The 18,423-nt window shown below is 43.8% G+C and overlaps 1 protein-coding gene across 1 annotated transcript in view; it reads right to left on the minus strand.

Moving 5' to 3' along the window:
* C8G (complement C8 gamma chain) overlaps positions 1-18,423 on the minus strand; it is a 52,660-nt gene that overhangs the window by 14,086 nt on the left and 20,151 nt on the right. Inside the window, exons 3-5 of the mRNA XM_069241421.1 lie at positions 16,935-17,005; positions 11,809-11,916; positions 10,436-10,537 (exon numbers count right to left, since the gene is read on the minus strand). Coding sequence (XP_069097522.1) covers positions 10,436-10,537; positions 11,809-11,916; positions 16,935-17,005 — 281 coding nt within the window. The remainder of the gene's footprint in view (positions 1-10,435; positions 10,538-11,808; positions 11,917-16,934; positions 17,006-18,423) is intronic.

Here is an 18,423-nt window from a genome sequence, read left to right on the forward strand (position 1 = left end):
TGGCGTTACCTCCACCCAGATGCAATGAACTATTCCTTTTACTCCCATGTACACCTCTCTTACTCTGGCATTGATTATCTGTCCTTACCAACTCCCTCCTGGGGAGGCCGGGAGTCTACCTGGATATCAGATATCTCCATCCCCGATCATGCACACATTGAGCTTACATGGACACAGCACCTGGAAATGCCATACGCCCCCCATGTTGGCGTTTATCCCCCACCTCCTATGCGACCCATTAGATAGGGCCTCCATCAAAGAAGCTATCGCTGAATACTTAACGGTCAACTCCCTTCCAGACAACCCTTCCATATACTTTGGGAAGGTTTTAAAGCAACTATATGAGTAGTCATATATTTCATCTCATAGCCAGGACTCAGGAAACACACTTGCTCAAAACTAACCTTACCCAGGAGATCTGCTCCTTGGAGGGCATGGACAAGCAGCATCCCAGGGCATGCACCAAGTGGTAACTGGCCATCCTGAGGAGCCAACTTCAGGCATACCGGGTTAATAAAGCTGAGAGATTGCTACAAGCATTCAAACAAAAATACTACTTTGGGGAGGCATTGTGGGCAGTCTCCAGGCAGGCAGACTGTGCCACCAACACAGCCGATCCAATATAGCAAAGATTTTCACAGAGAACACTAGAGGGGCCATCAGGAAACCAGATAAACAGTAGGCTTTTCGAGCCTACTACCCTCATCTATACATCAGAGGAGGGGATGATCAAGCCACCATTGACTCCTACCTTCAGAGCTGTACATGGCAGCCTCTGAACGTCTGATCTTCTCATAAATTGGAGAAACCAGTCTCAGTGGATGTACTCCGTCGGGCTCTTAATGAACTCCCTAAAGGAAAAACTCCAGGATCTAGACAGCCCAATGTCCGCTTTCTGTATGGTTTTCTTCCCCCGGTTGAAAGATCACCTGTTCAAGCTCTTCAACTCCTTCACCCATGCCACCAGCCTTACACCAATGAGATCACGCTGATTACCAATCCTGGCAAAGATCAGACCCTCTGTTCATCCTACAGCCCAATAGCCCTATTAAACACTGACACAACAATTACATTAAAATGCTGGATAATCACCTTGAAACACTTCTCCCCGCTCTGGTTGAGCCTGACCAGGTTGGCTTTGTAAAACATATACAAGTCCCTGACAACATCCGCATATAGTAGAAAAGGTCCATAGGAATAACATACCTGCTCTCCTCATATCTCTTGATGCCGAGAAGGCCTTTAATAAGGTAAGTTGAACTTTCCAGAAAATAGTTTTAGGTCCCAACAGAATTAGCAAAATTATGGCCTCATGTGTGCCACCCACACAGACCATTCGGGTGAATGGCCAGTTGACCCACCCCTCCCCAATCTCCCAGGACACTCGTCAGGGCTGCCCCTTTTCCCCCCTACTATTTGCCTTTGCAGTGGAGCCTCTGGTCATCAGCCTCAGGTAGAACCGGGCCATCAAAGGCATTTCCTTTGTGGGATAGGGTCACAGAGTCCTCTTGTTCACTAATGATCTGCTCCTTGCGCTGACTGAACCAGAATCCTCCCTCTCTGTTATGGTTCAGACCCTCCAAGCGTACAAAAGGGTGTCCGGATACAGGATCAACATTGCTAAATTGTGCGTGCTCAATCTTATTGTCCCACAACAGTATCTCAGCTGTGGTGACAGAGAGGATGACCTGGAGCGCACAATGGATTCCTGTGCTGAAGATCAAGAAGTACTTTGGAGACGAGATAACACACTGGAGGAACAGCAGATCGAACAGCAGGCGAAGCAGGATGACCTCACAAATCGCAGTTGGCACAACAATATATGCATTAGAGGAGTCCCCCGCAGAGCCGAATGTGATGATATCATGTCATTCACCAGGGACTTGATGGGGGCAATTTGGGGAGACGCAGAGAGTCAACCCTTTCTTCTTGACAGGGCGCACCGTGTTGTATCAATGACAAGCTGCCCTGATGACATCCCTGACATGCTTACGAAGGTCCACTTCTTCCCAGGCAAGGAAGAAATCCTTAAAGTGGCTCTAGGGGAAGGTAGATATCATATTCCACAGACACACAGTGTAAGTCTTCCAAGAACTCTTCCCTTTAACACTTCAGAAGAAACAAGACTTCAAACTCATCAAGGAGAAGCTGGGAGACCAGAGAATCGACTACTAATGGGCCCATCCCTTTGGACTGCTCTTCAAGTGAATCAGCAAGCAGAAGATGCTATGATCTCTTATAGAAGCCAAACGCATGCTCGGACTGCCAAGGGACTCACCCATCATAAACCCCTCACACTCCATGTCTGAGAGACCTGAAGACTGGAATCCTGTCTGGCAGACTGTCTGTGGATGGGGATCTGGCAGCAACATTGCAGCAAAACCCTCCCACTCTGCAAAAGAGGACATTATTGCACACCTCCTCAATATGAAGCAGAAATCTTTGCAATCTGCCACAGGAATAGGATCACAGAGTCCTCTTGTTCACTAATGATCTGCTCCTTGCCCTGACTGACCCGGAATCCTCCCTCCCTGTTGTGGTCCAGGCCCTCCAAGCGTTCAAAAGAGTGTCTGAATACAGGATCAACATGACTAAATTGTGTGTGCTCAATCTTATCATCCCTCAACATCTCCTGTGGCTGCAGGCACTAGCACCATTTCTTTGGGCGCACACTCTATACAGGATCCTGGTCTCACTATCATCAGCTCCCTTCCTACATAGACGCAGGCAAACTGGCTCTGCTATCGCAAAGCAATCCTGGAGGACCTCCGGCGGTGGAGACCATTCCACATTTCCTGGCTGGGTCACATCAATGTAGTTACAATGAATATCCTTCTGTGAGCGGATGGTTCTGACCATCTGGTCTGCCCTGATTTTCTTCTCTTTTTGGCCACCTGGTTTTTGACCTATTACTGTGAGGGATCCTCCTAGTCAGGGACTCCCCCACAGTAAGCACATGGTAATCTGGGCTGCGAATGTGATCACTGGTGCCGCCTTGCTAAGAAAAGGCTGCTGTGGTGCAGCAAGAGCAGGAGGCCCCAAGCTAGCTACACATGATCATGTGTGCACACATGTGTGCACCCATGTAGGGGCTGCGAGGAGAGGGATCCTGGCGTGTGCAGCCCAAGAACTGCGCATAGAGAGTCTGGCGCAGAAGGAACTATGCAGAGTGGGTGGTGACCTGGAGTAGGCCTCATAAGATGGGTGTACCCAGAGGAGGGGATAGTCAGTGTGCTTACTGTATTTTTACGGTAGGGACACTCCAGTACATGTCAACATCAGTGTGCTTACTATCTTTTCACTGTAGGGGCACTCCCTTCAATGTCAATAGGAAAGAGTGGCCTAGGGCATAACTCAGGTGCCCTAGGGCCCACAGAGATCAGAGTTGCACCAATGTACACTGTAACCTGTATGAAAAGAATGATGCAGTAGGTTACAAAAGCATAGTTGTACAATTTATGGATCATCAAGGACTATCATCTTTCTCTGACTCAGCTCAGGATTAGGGTCAATTACTGCTCTAACCAGCTGCCTGAGCAGGGCCTTGCATCAACCAGCCCTGCATAGGGGAGAGCTCTGTCTGTTGGCTGTGCTTCACTGCTGGACACTGAGCCTCCAGGCGGGTCCTGGACAACTGGAAAGAAGAACCCCCTGACTGCCCCCTGGGGCAGGGACTCTGCCCCTGAAAGACCTCAGGCCCAGCGAGGTCAGGCCAGGTAAGCTCGCCCCCTTACTCCCCCTGAGGACTAGTTGGGGGAAGGACTGGGCTGGTGCAAGGAGAGTGCGCTGCCCAGAAGGAAAGGAGGACACTCAGAGGAAAACCTGGTGCAGGGAGTCAGTGGGACTGGCCCCCTATCATCTGGGACCCTTACAGGCCAGGAGGCCTAAGGAGAGTGCTTCTGGTGGCAAGGGCTCGTCACCAGGAGCAAAACAACACCAGAATCATCTAAATCGGTCCTTGGGGCCTGAGATATCCAAAGGAGAAGGTCTGTGACCTCTGACCTACTCCTGAGTGAGTGGCGAAGCGCGTGGAGCTTCGCCGCTGCTCAGGTCGATGTCCCCGGGGTGGGCCAGGGCCCGGGGGCTGCACCCAAAACAGTAGCCAAGCTGGGGGCTGCCGTCGCAACCCCCAAGAAGATAAAGAGAGGGCCCAGGACGCCATCCCAGTGCCCCTCAGAAGAGGAAGACAGGGGGCGCCGTCACCGTGAAAATGGTGGAAGGGGGCCGCAGACGCCATTCTGGGGTGCCACCAGAAAGAAAAGTCGGGGATGCAGTCACATCCCCCTTGAGGTAGAGCCGGAGGCCGAACACTAAGCCGTTGCGCTCCCCGCGAAGATTGTCCTGGGGCTCTGGACCCTATCCCGGCCCCCCACCAGAAGACCAAGTCTGGGCGGGTGCCGTCACACCCCCGTGAATGCAGCCAGAGGGGCTGTCCTGGGGCCCCAGACCCCATACCAGGGCAGGGGTCTGGGGGATGAGGGCATATGGGGGTGAGCTCCTCGAGCTGCAATCTCCGCAGGAAACGCTGTATCATAAAGGGAAATCTACAAAAAAGGAAATGCAAGCGCCTCTCCCAGGAACAGCGGGAGAGCCACTCATTAAATATGCATATGGCCCACAAGGCTTTGCGGCCCTAAGTCCTTGAGGACACAGTGTTCAGCTTGTGGTGGCCCCAGGAAGATGGGGCCACCACCAACCAAGTGCCCATTGTCAGGGGGAGTTGGAGGAACAGCGCAGCGTCCCCCCAACGCTAAGTTTAGGTCCCTCACCCTAGGTTGGGTGGGACAAAGGAACTATAATCCCCAATGGTTACAAGCAAATGCAAATCACCAGCATGTTAGAACTTTTGTCCTTAGCTTGTGTGATTGTATCCTTTAGGGGTGAAAATTCATATTGCACCAAAATATTCAAATATATGAGGATATACCAATATAATTCAAAAGTAATCTTTATTGTTTAAAGTATTTAAACATGTATTTAGGTATTTCTAGTAAAGCTGAGCTGCCTGTAATAAGACTGATACTCACTCTCCTGTACAGTAATTATGCTCATTATCAAGCTTTGGTGTGTTCACTCTATATTACAGGCAAATGTTGCATTGGGTTACCAGGGATTGGGTTGCCATGTGGGTGGTTGGATTATATTTCTCCTGGGGGGAGGCATGAGAGATTACACAATGTCAAAAAGGGCTCTGCTTCCCCTGTGGTTGGGTCTGGCAGTATGTAGATGCCCTATATGTTGTTGACTCAAAAGTGTAAATTTAAATTATTCTCTGATTTCTTGTATCAGATGCTTCCTTCTCTTCGTTTGATGAGGGCACCACAATGGCTTCTAAAACAGAATCCTTATCTGAATCCAGGTTGACTAACAACGTTAAGTGAACCACATTTAAAAAAGTAACGTAAATCTGACGTCGTCATAACCTGAGGCTTAGGCGTTGCCTAGCCAGTACAAAAATCTTGAAGCGTATAAGGAGCTTTTAAGGTAGCCATACTTAGGTTGTTAAGTGTCTCGCCTGCAGATGACCTCCAGAAAACTGTAACAGTTCTTTTTCATTGGAAAAATTTTAGTTGAATAAATGTTTTGGAAAGCTTTAGTGAAAACACCTGCAATTTTAAGAGCCTTGCTTGATCACATCCCATTGCTAACATTTTAAAGACATTTTTCTTAGCTAAGTGGCAGACTGCAAATTATTTACTTATTCCTTTCTTCCCTCACGACATCCTTCCCTGGTCTTTCTTTTCTGTCCATGATACAGAGCTCTCTGACTCCCTCTTTCCTTTTGGTGATTCTCTTTGACCAACACCTGAGCCTCAGTGTGATTGGATAGAGTCCATGTTCATGCACTCCAGATGAAGGTACAATGAGGCATCACATGAGATTTTCTCAGTTGTGGCTATAGCCATGATGGATGCTAAAAAACTTTAAATCTTTCATAATTGTTATTGCATTTGGATTTATTATATCGTAATACAATTATTAACTTTGACTTTTTTAACACAAGGACGCCTTTAAGAGTTGGCATTCATTATTATTATTAGTATTATTATCAAATATTTAAGTTTTAAATGCAACAGTAACAGTACTATGTATTCATAGGTGTATTGTCCTATGCCTTTTTATATGTATATGTGTTCAGAATGCTGCAAACTAATATATCAATTTCCACAGTTACAGTTGCAATTAACTTTTGTATTCTCAACAGATGATCAATGAATAATTCGAAGATTGCCTCAATTAAATAGAAACATATTAACATTTTTTTTGGCATCAAGTTCTCTGTCAGTTAACGAAAAAAAAGGTTAAAATGTGCTTATTGATAGAAATGCTCCTGAAAGATCGGTGATGAAAAGACATCGGGCTTCATTAACATTGGGAGGCAAACTTCTGTAAATTGAACACCCACTCACTCATTTGTAATTGGGTGGAGTTTACAAACTAGAGGGAATGCAATGTACAGCGGATTATGATTTTGCTAACTTGTCTTGGGGAAGAACCTGTTAATTGTATAAGTTAGTTTTCTTTCCATATTGCTCAAATGGCGCATGTTCATTATTTGCTCCCACGATTTGCATCAGGCATACCTTCTGCAAATGGTAGGAGCAAACACCCATGACTTGTAAACAAGTTATAATCTCACTTTTGCTGCAGTAAGGAGTTTGAGCACAAACTGGGATTTCCGGGCCCACCGTGATAGTTGCCTAACGTTGATAGTCTGAGTTTTGCAGAACGTTTATATCACGTAAATCAGCAGTTTCCCCACTGCACCAAACAGGCGTTTCCCTCACCTTGTTTAGAGCCTGGGTAGCCATCTGGGGCCTCATTTACAATGTTTTGGCACAGGGCAGCGCCGTAAACCCTTTTGCTGCACTGCCACGCATCAAAAGAAAAGGGCAGGAATGCACCATTTCTATAAGAACCAGCGCATTCCTGTCCTCTTCCACTGTGCTGGCACACAATTGGCTTCTATGCACCAACGCGGGCATCATGGTGCATGGGTGTCTGCGTGGTAGGGATGTTTGTTTTTGTTCAGGCAGGGGCATCTTCCTGCACAAAAAAATCAATGGAGGTGATTTCCTCTCACTATGTGTGCTGCAGAATGCAGCACACTTCGAAGGAGGAAGAATCGAGGGGAAATAATGTTATTTCTCCTCGTTGCGCCTCCTTTACGCCTCCCCTAGATAGGCGTAGGCTTTAGCCGCATTCCCAGGTTTACAGCTTGTTGTATATCTGGGAATGTGTCAAATGCCATGGGTGTTCTTTGGGAAAACCCACCGTAACACCCATGGCACGCCTCCCTATTGCAGTGTGAGGCAACGCAGTGACTTTCGCTGCGTTGTCTCACTCGATATCTACAAGGCCATGAAGAGCTGCGTAGGGTGGCTTTACATGGTCTTGTAGATATAGCTCTGCAGTGTAAGCTTCTGGACTGTCATTAAAAGTGACATTCCAACAGCGTACAAAAGCTTGTAAATAAGCCCCCAGACCCCCAACCTCCCCCAGTTTTCAATAGCAGAAACTCATTTGTCTCTACGTTCGGAGAGCTATGGGTCGGGGCTGTTTCCCATAAGGCTGGGATGAACTGATCTATTTAAGTACAGATTCATTGTCCAGATAATTCAACAATTGAAATGTTCCCAACACACAGGGAGAACTTAAAAGCAAACCATCTCGTTAGGCGTTTGTTTCCGAGAAACCATAACTTTGCCAAACAGACCACACCAAAGTGGAGGCCTGCGCTGCAACAATTCTTTTGCCAAAAGTGCTTCTGCTGAAGCAACGGAGAAGTAAAAATATAGTAATCAGACTGAAGCAGAGCAGGAGTAGGCAAGGCCTTCGCCGCCCTTGTGGGTTGGCAGCCTGTGCCTCAAACACAATCTACTAAATATGTTGTGAGGGCGGGTAAGAGAAAGGTAGTGAGGACCGTGACTAGGGGATGGTTGCATGCACTGTTGTCCATTCAATGTTATTCATTTATAGCCTCCCACCAGCTTACAATCGTGCTTTCTTCATTCACTTTATCTGCCTGGCCAGTTCTTCCAATAGCTGCTAAGAGGTAGGGAGTGACATGTAAGGGCCACTACAGCGACCCAGCAGGGTCCCGCTTCACAAGTATTTTTGGCTTGTTCAATCATACTATGGAGTAGGTCTTTTAGGAATAGCCGTCCTGTTATCCACTCATTTCTGATGCTCATGGGCCATGCTTTTTTGTTGCTGAAATGTCCGGATTCTCAAGGGAAAAAAACCTGGAACATGACCTTTATTTCTGTGGGATTTCGATGACCCTACAGAAGGGCACATATTTGTCGATACCCCTTGTAACGTGAACTTCACATAACATTTAGCAGACGCCTCCTCCTGACCAGGGCAGAAGAGGATCACACGGCAGAAGTCTTCTTGGCGTTTAGTTTGTATTGGCAGCTTTCCTTAGCCCTCTGACCCCATCTGTGCTCTGTGTCTGACAGAGGATGGATATTTGCTTTTGCTATTGCGAAATTCTGTACATTCTTGTTGGCTTTTATGCTTAATAAGTAGGGATTTATATGTCCAGTGGCCTTAAAAACACTGAGTCAAGGAATGAGATGCAAGAGGTTTGTTTTTCAAATCATTCTGTTTTCCCTAAGGTGCTTTGGGGTCCATCAGCTAGCCGGCTCTTCATTGGCCTTAACATGGTGTTGTGTTTTTGCCAGGGTAAGTTCTGCAGACTCAAAGCACATCTGCATTGGACGCTGAAAATCACCGAGTCCATGCAAACGCGGTGTTGGATCGCGCCCTCAGCCTAATGATCATCTTAACATCCGTAAAGCACCGAAACAACGTGGACATTTCGTACCGACCCATTATTTTGTCTATAAGAATTTTGAACATTGCTTGTGCTGTATTGCTACACTGTATACTCTTGTCACACGTGTCACTCGTGCTTATATGAGCACACCGACATGTTTGCTTCACTACCCATAATATGGATGTCAAGGGAAGTTTATTTGTATTTTTGAATATTCATGTGTTGCTTTAAACCTATTTTTGTTATCCAAGTCTGATTCTTTATTACATAGGGACCCAGCTTCCGGAACACATTATTTACCCCATGTCTCTATGTGACCGTAGGTTTCCCTTATTTCTTGTAACATATTCACATACGTTCTTCCAAAAGGTAATGCCAATCAGTCGTTTCATTTTTTTGCTATTTCTTTCATTATCTTTTTCAACGCTTAATTTCTATGACGTGTTTGCAAACAAGTATTTTAAAAATGGCATGCTTGCCAAACATTGCACACTTTCCAAGGCCAGACCTACTGACTTTGTCAATCCTGTATCCTTTTTGTTAACATGCTGGCTGAAGTCTATGGGGATGTCACCTATCTTAGTGCTGGTATGGTTCATTTGAGACTCTACTGTAAGTAATGGTGGTGAGAGCTTAGTTTTCATGACATGGGTGATGCTCGAATACAGCAAATGATGTTGGTTGAGACGGTCTAACACCTCTTCTTACTATACCTTACTAAGATACAGATTCAGTCAGCTGTAGTAGACGAGAGAAGTCTAGGATCAAGAGAGCAAGTGCATACACCTGGGACAGCAGATACATGCACTCTTCTGCAATTTGGTTTCCCGGGAACTGCCCTTTCTAACCCTGGACTAAGGGGCCGAGAAGTCAGGGCAAAGTTTACTTTCTGTGGTTTCCACTACTTACCCTTTCTTTGGCCCCTTATCAGCAAATAGGCGAGTCAGGATGTGGCAAGAGAACTACCCAATGCTGTTAAGCTCTCTATGAAATTTCTTACAGTCTTCTGCAAGATTTTTGGTGGAAAATCTATCAAGGTTCTCAAAAGGAAAACATATGACCATCCATGAATTCGATAATTTCCATACAGGGATCAGATCTATAGGAAGGTCTTTTAGCTGCAATATAAATTATAGAGATTTTTTTAAACACAGTAAATTAAAGGGGTCATCCCCCTATAGCGAAAAACAGTTCTCTGTATAGTTATCTAACGATCAAGGTCCACGAGCATTCTAGAATGTCCATTTGTTGGACAATAACTGCTGGAGTTTTGAGACGTGTTGTGACATCATTCACCAGGCGGCCCCTTTAATTTGATCAAGAAATAAAGCCTAACAATTATGCAAAAAATGCACGTTAGGGAAGAGAACTGAAACTTTTCGATCGCCAGAATGACTTGCTTAACTTCCGTAGAGCTTCTACACATCCCACAAAAACAGCTTCCTGTGCTTGCCCTCAAGAAGCTTGGTAAGCTTGCCATTAAACAGTAGATGTTTTTCCACGCAAAAATACAAAATCCCTGCAATACTCAAATCATGGAAAGAATACTGCTCCAGCCCTGTCCTGCCTTGCATGCTTTTTCAGATCATCGGTCTGTCCCGATAAAGTCATGAACCCAGAGAATGTAATTGAACTCAACTTGGGACTCACCGTATTTGGGAAAGTAGTAGATGAAATCCTCTTCTATGCCCTGCTCTTTGACACTTTGTTCATATTTCTCGATGATGTTGTTTGCAACTGTAGCGCTTCGTGCTGTTGGAATGGTCAAAGAATGAGGAGATTAGGCTGGTCTAGGCAATGTTGGAAATACTAAGACAGCGGTGGTTTCAAAACAGTACCTGAGCTGGACACATCCTATTTCAGCCAATTCCAGTCATATCTAGGGATTCAGAGATCCTTAATACAGGAGGATACGTTCAGGTCAGACAAATGCTCTTGGTTGACCAAGGTTGATCTATGAACGTCTGATTATGAGGACATATACATAAAATAACTTTACATACGATTCATCAAAAATTGCTTACCACTAATCTTGAAAATCTGTTGTGGCTGCAGCACTCATACTCCAACATGACCAACTATCAGCATTTTACACATCAGCCTATTGTGTGTTTTGATATACACCTTTTTATATGTTCTCAGATTACAAATTATAAAATGTTATGCTTTTAACTATTGCATTAAAAAAATATATATGTTACAGTAATGTCAGGGTTGCTACCCTAGAAAACATAACTGTTTAGGTGCAGTGCTGACATCTTAAAGGAAAGACGCATTCATATTAGAGCACACATAAACCCACATACAGAAGAATGTCATACTTACAGAGACCTTAAGGAGGATCAGCTTTTTGTCCTTTGACTCCACCCAGGTAAAAAATAATGTATGGAGGGAGGAAAGCAGTAGATGGGAGGGGAGGGAGAAGTTATCATTTCACTTAATGCTAAAAAGCATCCATGATAGGATGTGGATGAGTAGTTTGGATTGGGATTTTTTTATTTAAAGAAAAACTATCACCACTATCCCTCTCAACCAACCTCTCCCTATCCTAACCCCATTGACCCCTCATTAGCACTCAACACAGTGGAGCACCCACCTGTAGCCCACTTTGTCCCAGAAGTCAACCTGTACCGAACTGATGATACTCAAGAAGGCCAACACCAGCCTGTCTTACTTTGTGTTGGTGCTCAGAGTGGATGTGGCTTAGGATGGACTATTTTTAGTGGAAGGCTGGTTTGCACATGGTTGATTTCCATTACTTGTGGTGCAGTGAGCAAACAAGTATGGCTTACTGACATAAGGCCCAGAGTTCTATTCGAGATTAATTCAAGCATTCCACTTATCACTTTTTTTGTAATATCACTCATACATTGAGCACTCCCAGCAGGATCCTGATAGCAAAAGCTTATATTGCATTTCAGTAATGCAAACACGCTTTACATCAGACCATGCTTGGCATGGAGACAAACGGTAAATACATCTTCAGTCAGTAGACATTACCTTTTGGCACAAACAGCACTTACCGTAAAGTTTGACAGAGATGCTCCTCTGTTTCTGGAAGTAAAGCATGGCATAGGTGTTGTAGTCTGTGTCACCAACTACCACATCAACATTACTCTTATAGCCTCGCACTGCAAACAAACAAACAAACAAGATTAATATAAGGATAAATAGATGAATTGCCTATGAGAAAAAGATAACTGAGATTCTGTGTGCCCCGAAAAGGTCTGGCGTGACCATTTGGTAAACTATGGAAACCCCAGGTAAGCGAGAGGGCAGGGAACTGCTTTTACTTTGCAGTGGGGTGAAGGCTTACCAACCCAAGTTCCCTGAAATGTGGTCTTGGTGAGCAGAGCACCGCACTTCTAAATGCATCATTTTCTGAGGTAGCGATAATGTCGGATATACGGATTCAGCCTTTAAGTAATAATATATTTCCACTACATGACGCTCTCTTTAAAGCTGCCTGTAAAACCGTTCCCTTTTTAGCCAACATAACTGCAATATTGTGCTGTCAAATGATTTGTTAAGACACATTTTAAACAATTTCTCTGGGGTGAGTACCAGCATCCCTAAACCATATAGAGTGAGTAACCCCACAAGCTGACAGTCTAGCCTCACACTGAAATACAATCTGCTGCTGGTATTAAAACAAGTTAGCTCTCACTCCAGGAAAGCATTAAATTAAATTAGTTTTCAATATGTTTTATGGAAGTTCATGAAAATAACATACCATGTCCATTATAACAGCAGTGTCAAAACACTACTCCATTATTTCATGGTTTACCTTCACCCTTTCACAGGTAAATAGGCTCACAGGGGGTCCAGATCATACAAGGTGCTAATGAATTGGAAAGTATTACAATTAGAGGATGAAATACAGGTGCACTAAGGGTAATGGCCTGAGTGGAATAGATCAAAAAGCCTAGAAGTAAAGAAAATAGTAAAACTTGTCATCAATAAAGTGCAAAAAGATCTAGTATTGGAAACTATGAAAAAAGCTAGATTAGCAATTTCCTTTAAAAGGATTACAGTGAAAATGCCCAGTATAAAGTCAGTGGAAGTGAGCCAATTTTGATTTGAGGACCACTTCAAAAATGATTCCTTTATCTTAACTGTCTATATGGGTGACCATATCTTGCAGTCTTGCAGTCAGGGTACTCCTTTTGATGACAATCTTTTTGATACTGTGCAAGGCACACCATCCATTGCCATAATTAAGACTTGAATAGAGCTAGACACCAGCAACCAAAAAATGTCTTTCATATGGTAAATATGGTGAAACATTCTTCAGAAATAATAGATGATAGAAATCTGAGGCCGTTTGGGCACCAACCAGCAGGTCTATACTTAATACAGCAATACAGAGGATCCAGAGTGTGCTGCCCTGTCTATTATTATAACTACAGAGCCATAAATCTATGGACTCCAGTTTTTACAACAGTTATTTAAACACCCCTTGTGAGAAATTGCATTGCTGGCTGACTGGGGTGTGAGCCTTGGCCAAGCAACAGCCACAATCCCACAAAATGTCAGTAAATTAACAGGTGCTTAACCCTGGATAGCTTGGCACAAAAAGCAGTCAGGTTTAACTTGGAGGCAATGTGTAAGGTATATAAGCAACACACAACAGTAATAAAGTGAAAAAACAACACAAGAAAAATCCTGCACCAATTTAGCAAGATAGAGTACATTTGAATAAATTATTTGACATCAAACCAACAAAAAGCCAATCAATAGAACTGGAGTTATGAATTTGTAAAGTTTTTAGTAAAAACTAGAACCTAAAAGATGAATGCACCAACCATGACATCCAGTCACGCAAGACCAGGTCAATGTAAAAAAATATGGCCAAACAAGGTGGAGCACACGTCAGATACAACACGTGGATTGGACCCGGTCAGCGCTTACCTTCAGAATTAAAACAACTTTCAAGAAAAATGTTCAAAGAAGGTAATGTTCAGGGGGGCAATGCTGTAGACAGTGTCTGTGGAGGGAGCATCATTGTTTGGAAGCCACTGGATGAAGTTGAGGTGAAGTTTTCTATGTTCCGACGTAATCATATTTTTCAGAAGTCATAAATTTCCATGAGGATGAGGTAGGAGGCTGTAGCCAAAGACAGTTCCACAAGTTTGAATACCCTTTGACAAAGGACCACTAAGAAGGATTTGCTGCTGCGGAGAAGAACGTGGCCAGAGATGCACCTTGGGTGGATTGACAAGCAAGTTGGTCCCAATCTTTCCTCGGTTCTCAGAGCAGTTTTTAGCCAACATTTTTCAAAGTCTCAAGGTTTGGATTTTCGCTATCTGGGCACCTTTAGCACCACACCCACAACCAAGGGTCCAGGACTGGTGGGACACCATTTGAGGTTAAAGACTCACTCAAGCTTGGTCCAGGTGCTGTTTCAAGATGGTGTGAGACTTTTATGTCCCTGTGGCTCTGAACAGGAGGCTAGCAAACAAGCCCTTGGAGTTTTTCTAGTAGTCCTATGTTCAGGTGAAGATGCAGAGCTCAAACAGCAGTGCTGATCTCTGAGGGTTCAAGGCAGGCTCCAGGCAGCAAAACAGTCCTTCCAGGTGCAGCAAGCTGTCTTGTGGAGTACACAGCAGGCCACCACAGCAGGCAGTCCTCTGAGAGTCCTTCTGCAGGTACAAAAAGTGAACAAAAGCGGGTGTTTGAGGCCCTATTTTTATACCTGTTGCGTCCTTTAAGTTAGGAGGAGTTTCTAGCACCTAAAAGACTCTTGAAATACTTGGAATTTATTGACTCTCCTGCCCTAGCTCTAAGATGGCTGCAGAGACAATGTGTAAGTGATAAGCCCTTGGTATGAAGGCAGAGCACAGATTATTCAGTTGTAAGTGAGGCTGTGCCCAGCCCTGCCTCCCCATCCTGCCAGCAAGTGGCCAGTTCAGGCACACCTAATCCCTCTATTGTGTGTGGGGGGAATTCACAAAGTCTAACTGTAAGTTACATCCAGTCACGTGAGCCAGGGGAGGCTGCAGGCACCAAATAGCTATGGGCACGAAAGTACCATCTTTCCAATGGTGGCATTTTCAAAATTGTAATTTGAAATCTGACTTTACCATCAAATAGTATTTTTCATTACAATTTCATAGATTCCAAACTTGAAATGCTAACTCATTAAATGTAATAAAGTGACCGAATATATTCCCATTGGATAGGGAGGCCTCACGGTGGTGAAAAAAAGATTTTAGGAGCTTTTCATTACCAGGACATGTAAAATGTACATGTCCAACCTTTTAATTACACAGCACCTGCCCTGTGGGCTAACTAGGGCCTCCCTTAGGGGTGCCTTATAAGCAATAAAAGGGGAGTTTAAGACTTGGAAAGGGGGTTATATTGCCAAGTCGAATTGTTAGTTTAAAACTGCATTCAGGCTGCATTGGCAGGTCTGGTACATATTTAATGGGCTACTTAAGTGGGTGGCACAATATGTTCCGCAGGCCCAGTAGTAGCATTTAATTTACAGACCCAGGGTATATGGTATACCACTCTACAAGGGACTTATAGGTAAATTAAATATGCCAATCAGGGTCATCCAAGTTTACCAGGTTTAGGGGAGAAAGCACAAGCACTTTAGCATTGGGTAGCATTGGTAAAGTACACAGAGTCCTAAGGCCAACTAAAACAAACTTTGCAAAAATGTGGGGGGGTAAATGCAAAAAAATAGGGATGACTCTGGAGACGGCCTGGTCCAGCACCCCTAGATCTTAATTATCTTTTCCATTAAGCTAAAGAAGTTGTTGTTTCCTGGGGTTTGAATCCCACAAAATAAGGACGTTCTCTTCTCCCAAAAATTAGACTTGAACATAAGTCTGAATGCCATCCACATAACAGCATACCTTCATAAGGTAATCATGAAGCAAACTCTTGAGTGGTCCCATAGCAGTGTCTTGGCCAGATACTCAAAACAAGCTCCCCACACAAAGCAGGAGGACGAACTTGTTGAAGGAAGCAGACAGTTATAACCAGCTATCTTCTTGTCCACAGTACAAATATTCGAAACTGCCACTAGCTGCTCAAGTCACAACTTTGGTGACCAATGCAGAGCTATACAGAAGGCAAGCCAAGCAGTCTACAGTAAGCTGTGAAAGAAGAGAAGTGGAGATGCCAGGAGAACACAGTCCCACAGGGCATGAGAAGTGTAACATTTTTGGGAGCAGTTGTTAAGTATGAGTAAACCGCCTAAAATGTAATTAAGAAATAATTTTATGTTTACCTCCGGAACCCTTGTTTGGTTGTTCCTTCCACCAAGGTTCAACTAGAATTTGACAGCAGTTGTCTCCATTATCCTCAGTAATGAGCTCCAAATTTCACTAGAAACATCACGTTAGGCCCAGTTGAGACAGTTGTGATGTAGAATGTAATCTTATGTAGAGTTCAGTAAATCTATGCCCCACTTATAGCCGATACACATTGATAACGGGGACCTTCACAAATGCATCTCTGTGACTGGGTTTTGCTTTAAGCAAACAGACGGCAAGATAGGCTTTGTGCCAAGACTGAGATTTAAATGTTGAGTCCTTCTTTAAAGATATTGCACTTTAAGATAAGGGTGTAATGGAATGCAAATACATTTCTTCTTTCATTATGGGAATTCCTGTTCAAGTTTGGCAGAATTCTAGATTAAGATAACTTCTGCTTCAGCATGGGTTAGTACAGGATTGGAATACATTTTGAATATTTGAAGTGTGGTGACGGGACAAAAGGTCTTAAAGAATTAAAATCTCTTTGGTTAATACATTTTTTTAAGCATTTGTGTTGGCAGTTGGGTGGATTTTTGTGTGTGTTCGTGGATTTGTGTGTGTGTGTGTGTGTGCTCGCAGGTTTGTGTCTGTTTATGCAGATATGAATGTGTGTGTGTACTCGTTCAATAGTTATTGTGACATGTAGATAGCACTCAGCCGTCAGCAATATGAGATGATCTTACACTCATGTGAGTTTCCTCGTCTTCATCATCTTCGCTGATGCCTCAGTAGCATGTCCAGTTACCACGCATGCGTGCAGAGTAGCTTCTACCTTCGCATTTTCTACTTTTAAAGATGTGGATTACGATACAGTTTCGAAAACAATACTCACAGGAGCAAAATTTTAGACAAGGGAGCGAAAGCCAAAATAATGTACCCACCTTTCAGGGAATATCTCCCAGGAGCCCCAGTTTGCTGGTACCCATGCCTAATCTCCCAGCAGATCCCATCCCTAAAGTGAAAAGAAAACACAGTTGATTTGGATTCTTTCATTCGTAAACCAGATTTTCACATATCAACCCAGCACATTACTGGATATTAACAAGCCTTTAAAATATCAAAGAGAAACCAAAAACCTGCATAATGTATTTAATGTGGAAAGTCTGATCATGCAGAATTACTTCTCGGCCATAATACGAATAGTGCCCCTGGGGGTGCCACATGTGTGTGCGCCCATTTTTTGTACCACTAGAAAAATAAGGTGGCTCAGACATTCTATGATGCAGAGGGTGCTGGCACAATGCCAGCGCTGGGACTATTATAGAGGGCATTCCCTCATTTGCATGGGGGCATGTCCCCATGTTATGAAGTCCTTTTGGTCTCCAGGGCTCAGATGCACACAAGCCAACGTCTTAGAAGAGGATAATGGGAGATTCAACAAAAAATATTTGGGAGAATCTATTTTTCTGATTGAGGTGTTTTGAGTCTTGAATATAGTCTATTGTCATGTATGGGACCTGAAAACGTGCTGCTGCAGGAATGAATATCAGAAATGCAAATACATATTTTTCCCTACCTATCAGGAGCATGGAGGACATGCTATTGCAGCCAGAGAAAGCATGACAAAAATGTTGTGCATCGGCCTGCACGAGCAGGTTACTCCGGCTTCGACTCACACAAGACCAGCCCTGTTGGCAGAAGCCTGAAGAGGAAGCGGGTTTTTGCATGCAGGAAACAGGAGGCGAGAGACTATCCTTGAAATCTTGAAAAATGAGGACGTTTGGCATGTATGCTTATATGAAACTTCAGAATCAAGACAGTAGATTCTATATTTGATCTCATTAACTCCTTATACACAGTAAAAATAGACATTTTATGATCAATGGAGAAGGTAAATTAGAAAAGCTTAAGTCAGGGGAGTTGCTAGGAAATACTCTTACGGATCACTTGAGATTTGCCTTTAACCTGTTTACTTACCTCTGAATACCTCCTCAATGTTTCAAGTTTAATTCTGGTTCCCTATTACATCCTTGCACATCTCCCCATTTTCAAAATTGCTTAACCACAGTTCTACCCACTTCACAGAATTTTTAATTCCCCTACTTCATATGTGATTGTTCCAAAACTTTGAGAATCAGTTTTGTCACCCCTCTTGTAAAAAAAAAACTTCTGCCGACCCCACAGTACCTTCTAACTATTGTTTCATTGCATTATTACCTTACCTACCACTACAGAGCATATAACACTGATCTTGCAGCTTATGTTGAAACCCACTGTGTCTTGGACACATCACATTTTTTTTTTTTTTTGCAGTTTTATATAGTGTGATCTCGACTCAAAAGTATAAGAGCACTTTATTTGAGCACCAGTTACATTACACAAGGACACATTCATTTTTGGTAGGCACAGGGAAATTAAGTGATGTGCCCA

Source organism: Pleurodeles waltl, chromosome 6 (assembly GCF_031143425.1).
Source record: "Pleurodeles waltl isolate 20211129_DDA chromosome 6, aPleWal1.hap1.20221129, whole genome shotgun sequence".
Taxonomy (NCBI): Eukaryota; Metazoa; Chordata; class Amphibia; order Caudata; family Salamandridae; genus Pleurodeles; species Pleurodeles waltl.